An 8,094-nucleotide genomic window follows, 5' to 3' on the forward strand; every position below is an offset into this window, starting at 1 on the left:
TTGCATTTCTGCCAGAGGCTGTTTTCAAGGCAACAACTTTATCAATTACTCCAAGGCTCCCCTTTACATATATGTATTAATATATATAACAATAACAATAATATTTGACATATATACATCATATAAATTTATAAAAACTAGTGTTATCTGACCACTCTTTGGGGATTGTAATTCCTTCTCAGAATTGTTGAGTCTATTTCATCGAGTCTCTCTTTGAGACAGTGCCAGATTGTTATACTTTTTGTGTGAGTCATAACTTACTTAACAAGGAGTTTCACTATTATACTATTTTAGGATCGTTTTAGTCATGATCGCCATTGATCGGGCTTCGATCATCAATCTTCCCTATTATCATGTCACCAATTTTTTTGACCTTTTAGGCACTGAGCAAGCGTCAACCCCCATACATGGTCTTATGAGTTTGCAGAGATTTGTGTTTTTTGGTAAATAGTGCTTGGGACTGGTTACTGTGACCTCCTTTGTTAGGAAGCACCTCTTCTCCTGAAGTTACGAAATTATTTTGCCGAATTTTTTAGAAAAAGTTCATTCGCTCTTTTAGATATTCTTTACCTACCTACCTATATCTATTTCAAATACAAATACTCTCTTGTCAAAGTCGTTCGAGACATCTAAATCTTTTAACACAATAAAAGTAATCACATAATTTTCTTGGAGTAGTAGTTCATTGGAGGCCACGTACCTGAGCACTATATAAGATCATGGCTGTGCACAATAGTTCACCAAACATGCCACTAATAAGCCCTCACAATTCAGTCAGTGGAGAGGCTTATTTTCTGCATTTCCCACTGCTCTATTTTCCTATAATAAACCATTCATTCACCAACATGCATTAGTGATAGGATGATTAGGATATCATCGCCCTTGATTAGATATTTTGAATTTGAATTTGAGAACGAATTTCTTTTGTTGGATGCGCGTTACTTTTAAAAATGGGTCTTGCAATGCACATATTCAAATTTAATAAGATTTCAATGTGGATATCAGATATCGAGTTTAATGAAAGAAAATCAAAAAGTAAAGCAAAAAGGTCAAAAAGCAAAAGGGAAAAGGAAGGGAAAAAAAGCAGCAAATGCGTTTTCATTTTAAAAAACAGCAAACGCGTACCGTCCAATTTTTGACTTTAATTAACGCGTAAAATTTGTTACGCGTTTTCTTTCTTCTATAAATAGAGGGCCTTTTGTCCTCATTTATATCATCCCAAAAAATTCAGAAAAAGAGAGAGTAAGAATACAAAGAGAGTTATACACCAAGATAAATATTTTAGTCTTGAGTGTCCTCTTTAGTGAGTTGTTCCTTTTACTAGAGAGGAGTGTTAATTGTTGTTTTTTCCTTATATTTGAGAGCAGTGTACTCCCATATTTAAATAGTAAAATTCTTCTACCCCGTGGTTTTTCCCCTCTATCTGTTTGAGGGGTTTTCACGTAAAATTCTCATGTCTAATTTATTTTCATTATTTATTATCATATCAAACTTTAGTTATGGTGCTTCCTCCCCCCACATTTAATAATTGGGCAGGCAGTGCAACCTTTCTTTCATCTCATCATCATATCTAGAATGTTTAATTATAATTAATTTACATAAATATAACAAACACGCCCAATTGATGAGTCAATCTAGCTTGAGTCAATTTATGCTATATTTAGGTGATACAAATGGACCTATATGAAAACTGTCAAAAGCAGAAAAGAAAATTAATATAATTGGCCAGTGTATAGAATTAAAAATTAAATTCTGATATAAATACATTTTTAGTGCTTAGTTGTGCAGGTAATGCTCCCAACACTTAAAAGACTAACATTCTTCTCATTAATTATCATGAGAAATAATTACACTTATTTCTTTTTATAATTAAAGTCTTCTCTCTCACACACACAATCTTGCTGTACACCATTATGGTTGAGCAAATGATGGTTTTGTGTAATAATTAGTATTATTTATATAAGGAGAATATAATTATTGTAGCTATTTAGGTTATTCTTCTTAAAATCTGAAAGTTAAATGGATTGAGAAAAGAATGCCATGTGAGTCTTATAGTAGCAGTTGAAATTCACAGTTTAGCCATATAAAATTCCAATATGCCATACAATGACAAACCACAGCAACATTTAATACATTTTCCCCTATTTGGTATTAAGAAGAAAATATATAGTATTAACTTTAAGCAAGTAAATTCTCTTGCAGTGTGTCCTTGTTTGACATCCAATCTTAAATTAATGTGTTATGAAAAGAAAATAATAATGTTAAATTAAGGTGCCATAGGCAAAGACAAAAAACAATCACATGCAAATCCAATTTCAATCCACACCAAATTCTCATTGAATTTAAACTATATATCCTGATTTAATAAAGACCATCATTTACACAATCAATAGTGCAACTTGATTTATTATAGCAAGCTAGTAATTATTTTTAAAATTCAACTTAAATGTCGATATGCAAAGATTTTCACCCTATCAGTATATTTATAGCAAGTAAGATGCGTTAATTTTCAAAATACTAATTTCATTTATTTTTTTTATGATCGAGAAATTCATTTAGAGTCAATTATTTGGGCCAAAAACAACTTTCGAAACTCAGGAATGATGGTCCGCCCCTCCACCATTCTCCACTTAATTGTTGTCACTTGAATTGACTCTTGAGAGCCTACTCTCACTTTCTATAGACGATTACTTTTATCTCTCAAATGACCTTATAGTGTAAAATTTGTTTGCACTGTGAAATTTATAAAAGATAAACTCTTTTTTTAATCAACACTATAGTGTATATGTTGTTCTTTTGGCTCATTGCTCATTGCATATATTGGCCACTAGTTGTTGATACTTCCATAAGGCTTTTTCAAGTTCTCCCATAGGCCAAAATATTATAGTTGATACAGAGAGGATGGAGTCAATGAAGTTAAGGGCATTTATTATGGCCTTAATATTTTTGGGAATTTTTGCAGGGCAGTCAAGTGCTGCCTTCAGTGACTGTTATACTAGATGTTTCATTTTCTGCATGATTGATCCTTCTGAGACAGTATGCAAATGCACTACCAAATGTTTGAAACAGTGCATTTTCAATTCAGATTCAGGTTCTGCTTCTGTTTCTACCAATAACGTCCACCACAAAACAGACAGTAGCAACCTTAAGTTCTGTAAATTGGGATGTGCCTTTTCCACCTGCTCCACCCTCAGCAAAAAAGATCAACCTAGTAAGTATTTTTAATTCCTCCTCTCTATCATTCATATGTTTTTTCAATAACATCTATGTGTTAGCATGTTGAGACTGATTATATGAATTCTTGATGTCTATATTACAGAGGCGGAGCTAAAATTTTGAATTTATGGATTTCAAATTAAAAAAAAAGTTTAATTTATTGGGTTGAGGATAAATTATTCGTATTAAATGATTTTTTGATTGAAATTTAATCCCAACTATTTGTCTCGCCTATGTATATTTATTTTGCTTCCTTCTAAGTTATAAATGTCAACAAAACTCTTTCTCTGGCTTATCTACTGTTATATTTTTATTTTTTTTCTTGTGTCTTTAGATGGTGAAAAGATGGATGACTGTGTTGGATCTTGCTCAAAAAACTGCACCAAGAGCTACTGATGGCCACAGACGTGGCATTATTAGTGGGATTTCATTATCCTCTTTTATCGTTATGATTTCTCTTATTCTCCCTTTCTTGTTTTCTTCTCTCTCCCTTTTTTTCCAAATTAAATCAATTCACAGCAGAATGTATTTCAGAATATGATATGTATCCTAGTAATAGCAACCATATAACAATCCACTTGTGATTTATCTGCATTTCTGAGATTGAATGAATGTCAGTTTGCTTTTGCCGGTTTTGGGACAATCTATCACGTGTAATCATTTATCATTATTCTTTGTTGAATTCTTGTATTCGAATGCCCCTCAATGGGGCTGATAAAAATTTATCCTTATCGAAAATTATATTACAAAACAAATGTAGATAATATGGATTTGTATATACATGTTTATCACTTAATTACAACTAAAATCAATTCATATTCACTTTGCTAAATCATTTAATCATGATTAAATAAATTGAACAAGTTTGATGTGATGCACAAAAGTATCCGTGTCTAGAATTAAATTGAAATAGTTTAATTGTTGCCGGAATGTAACCTGTTCTCATCCACTTAATTAACCGGCATAAACTTTGAAACAACATAATAGTACAAGCAACTCATCTATCTCGATGACTTGCACAAGTATTGACCTACCCCTCTGCTCTTCTCCCAACTAGGATGGTTCGAACATGTTATGTGCGCATAACTACACATTAAGTGTTGCGTCCTTGCCACTAAAAGATAGGTCAAGAACTCATCAACTAAAATTATTAAACAGCTTCGCGACAAGGAAACACACAATGGCAATAATTCAACAACATCCCACAGAAAGAGAGTAAATGCATTATAAGTTGCTCAGACAAAGTCTACAACAGATGAACAGCGCACTGTAATGGATATAGTCAACTCAGTATGTGGGCTTACAGGTCTCTTACCTCTCAGACAAAATATTCTCTCATCCTTCCTATTCTTCTCTGCAACTAAAAGAAAATAGTAGGGCACATTCCATGACGAAAATAGTGTCTATGCATCTATACTGCAGTGTCAATCATCTGAAGCTTTAGGAGAGTTTTCAGGTGTCTTCAAAGAACCAGTTGTGGTACTTTTATGTTCCACTACAGCAGCTCGAAACTCTTCCAAAATGGAAGCATCCTTGAACTTCAGAGCAATTGTAGAAAGTCCTCCTTTTCCGTCACCAGCACTATTCAAGCAAGCAAAAGTGACCCCTTTTTTGTCCATATTAGCGAGCTTCATTTCTGGAAAAAGGCTAGCATTCAAGATCAATCTGTAATTTCCTTTGGTCCTCATAACAAGTCTACCTTTTCCTTCCCCTGTTGTAGAAACATTGACCTTTAGTTCTCCCTTTCCCCGCTCTTTCCACCCTCCATTAAGATATTCAAACAGAATGGAATCAGCTGTGAATACAGGTTTTTCATTTTCCTCCCCTGTTTCAACAGTGACCTCTTCTTTGGAAGGAAATCCAGTACCCTCACCCTTGTTCACAATGGATGATCCTGAGTTCCCAAACAGAGAAGTATTTCCATTAATGGGAAGATTAAGTCCAAAAGGTGACTGGTCACTTTTTGCTCCGAAGAGAGAACCAGCACCTGATTCAGAACCAAAACTTAGAGAAGATCCCTCTTTTGAAATACCTCCAAAGGAGAACGTAGTGCTGGAGAACCCAGTCCCTGCAAATCCTGTGAAAGCATTTTGGCTACTTGAGAGTTGTTGGAATGAGCTAAAAGAAGCAGTTTCTGTACCCTTCTCACTTTTCTCACCATCGGCATCATTTTGTTCTTCATTCTTTGTTTTCTCGACTTCCACATCCTCCACATCCTTCTTACTGTCATTTTCTCTCTTCTCAACTACTGTGACTTCCTTGGTTTCAACCTGGATTTTATCATCATCTGCCACCTTCTTTTCAGCAGATTCAGATTTGTCAGGCTCATTAGGAGTTTCAACTTTCTCCTTGACAACATTAGATTCATCAACATTACCTTCTAATGGCTTAGAAATTTGATCAGGTTCCTTCTTCTCTTCCTTGAACACATCACTTGTCTCCTTTCTAGTTGCCTCACCAACGTCACTTTTTTCTTCTGGTTTACCTGAACTTGTTATCCCACTCTCAACTTCACTAGTGATCACGGCAGATGAGACACTGGACTCAGTGGGTGGAACCAAGCGGATCACTGCAAAGGGATTAGCCGAAGGTGTAGTTGTAGATGAAGTAGTTTGACTGCGACGAACTTTGACAATTCTTCTACTTGCCATCACCTCCTCACTTGCTTTCTTGAAAGACCCAATCTCTAGCTCAGCTTCATTTTCATCATCATCGAGACCAGGATTGTCTCGTGATAATTCCTTTATAGCTGCCCTTTTCTTTGATGGTTGAAGAGAATTCTCAGCGTCTCCCATCGGAAAATGAGGAAAGACGCTTGAAGAGTTCTCAAAAAAGATACAGATATGTTATCTCTGCAGGAAATTGCATAGAAAATATCAGTCACCAGACTAAGTCACTTTGCATAGAAAATATCAGTCACCATGTCACCTTCTAAGGAGGTATTAATATCACTTTGAACAAGGTTAGTGTGTAAAAGGCCGCCACAATAGTTTGAGTGTGTATTTGACTTTCCAGGATGAGTTCAGGGTGGATTCTCTGCCTTTTCCCTATAAAACAACTTAATTGCACCCACATACCAAAGAAAAAGGCAGAGTTTAAACGCTAAAGGGTATTTCTCCTTGCTTCGTAGTTTCTTAACCAGTTCTTTCTTTCTAAATCTCACAACCAACCAAGAAAAGAAGAGTTTAAGCAATACACTGGACTTGAAACATTATAGTCAATCAAGCAAAAGTGTCTAACAAATGGTGGAAGCAAACATCTACAAAAACTCCACTAAATAGATTAAAATCACATAAATTAAACAAACACAATAAGGCAACCAATTTTGAGAAATCAAGATAAATTGTAAGAGCTATCTCAGAAAACATCATGCAAATTTTTGCAACAAACACTATTCCCTCTTGCAATAACCAGTTCATCAAAGTTCAAATTCAAGATTTAACTACGAGTCACCGACGATACATATATTGATAGAGACACAGTATCTGAATCAGCTGAAAATCAACACATAATTGTGGGTCCAAAGAAACAGCTCATCTCAGACAAAAAGAAGATCTAAACTTAGTATCCAGGAGCGGAGGCAGGGTACCACCAAAAGGGGGACGGGGGTTAGTCAAAAAATTATACTAAGGTCAAAAATATTTTTCCTATTGAATCCACTTTGATTTCTTCGTATCTTCCATTATAGTAGACTAGCAGAACTCCACAATAGAAATTATAAGTCTAAGAAAGTAGCAGTCAAAAATTCTACGAAATTGGACAAATAGGATAGGAAAAATATAAATTGAGACAAAAAATGAAAGTATAGTAAGATTAAAATGAGTCGAAATTTACCTGACAGGATTGAAATTTTGTCGAGTTTTGAAATGTGAAGTTGTGCAGGGGTGTGAGGATATATATAAAAACCCTAGAAAGATCTAATCTTGATTAGGAAAACGAGATAGGGACGTGTCTCACCTTAATAATTAAAATAAGGTTTTACAATGAAAACAAAAAAGTAAAAACACATATTGGGCCGAAAAGAAAAGAGACCCAAAAGAGTGGACCGCTATTTTAGTGATGAAAATGTAGCAATATTTGCACTAGGTACTCGGTTTTTACATTGCTATTTAAAGTTTTTTAATTGAGTTTTGAAAAGGAAAAATTGTCTGATTTAGCGTGTTCTATTCCTTATTATTCTTTAGGAAAAATTACGCGGATTGGTAAATATTACAATTATATTATGCGATAAGGATAGAGTTTTAATTAATTACACAAATTAGCTATAGTTTAATAAAATTTGATCTTATATAAATCTCGGGGCTCATATACAAATCTCTAAAGCGAATATACAAATCTCTAAACCAAATCTGAAAGTGAATATATACAATCTCTTTGAAAGCCCAATTTGTATAATGCAGCGAGATATACAAATGAGAAAGCCTAATTTGTATAATGCAACGAGACATACAAACAAAAATTGACATAGCAACTGAAACTATAGCTATGAAATGTAATTAAGCAATATGTAGCTAAGAAGCCTAAATATGTTTCAAATCTTTGCTATTTTTGAAAGTTTTCCTATTCATTATGGGATACCCTGGTTTAGAGAAGTCGGAAAAAAAAAAGTAAAAGTGATTCTCATAGTAATGACAAGCGAAATATGAACAGTCTAAATCGTGAAATTGGAGTTGTGGGAGAGCTATTGTTAAGTGAAGAGTTTTACTATTCTCCAATTTGAAATATGTATGGCACCCGGAGTTGAGGAACACTCTTTGATGCACGCAAAAACTATTGATTTTAGGCTTCTAGAAATTCACGAGCTAGTCGAATAGAATATTCACTTCTTTAAAAAGAGGAGATTTTAAAATAGCTAAGACTAAAAACAGAATGAGGCTC

General features: G+C 34.2%; 2 protein-coding genes across 3 annotated transcripts; one reads left to right on the forward strand and one right to left on the reverse strand.

The window, feature by feature from the left end:
* Positions 1-2,794: 2,794 nt before the first annotated feature.
* LOC129895839 (thionin-like protein 2) lies at positions 2,795-3,873 on the forward strand. Its single transcript, XM_055971609.1, has 2 exons — positions 2,795-3,211; positions 3,551-3,873. The coding sequence occupies exons 1-2, from the start codon at positions 2,902-2,904 to the stop codon at positions 3,610-3,612; spliced, it is 372 nt and encodes a 123-aa protein (XP_055827584.1). The 5' UTR covers positions 2,795-2,901; the 3' UTR covers positions 3,613-3,873.
* Positions 3,874-4,406: 533 nt separating this feature from the next.
* Positions 4,407-7,157, reverse strand: LOC129894998 (nuclear pore complex protein NUP50A). Of its 2 annotated transcripts, none has more exons than XM_055970609.1 (2): positions 7,051-7,157; positions 4,407-6,068 (listed from the first exon to the last, which is right to left on the reverse strand). In XM_055970609.1, exon 2 carries the CDS (start codon positions 6,009-6,011, stop codon positions 4,641-4,643), a length of 1,371 nt encoding a protein of 456 aa, XP_055826584.1. In that variant the 5' UTR covers positions 6,012-6,068; positions 7,051-7,157; the 3' UTR covers positions 4,407-4,640. The 2 variants fall into 2 exon arrangements, with proteins under 2 accessions (XP_055826584.1, XP_055826585.1); XM_055970610.1 differs by lacking the exon at positions 7,051-7,157 and adding an exon at positions 6,145-6,521.
* Between the last annotated feature and the right edge of the window lie 937 nt (positions 7,158-8,094).

This window comes from Solanum dulcamara, chromosome 7 (genome assembly GCF_947179165.1).
Source record: "Solanum dulcamara chromosome 7, daSolDulc1.2, whole genome shotgun sequence".
Classification (NCBI taxonomy): Eukaryota; Viridiplantae; Streptophyta; class Magnoliopsida; order Solanales; family Solanaceae; genus Solanum; species Solanum dulcamara.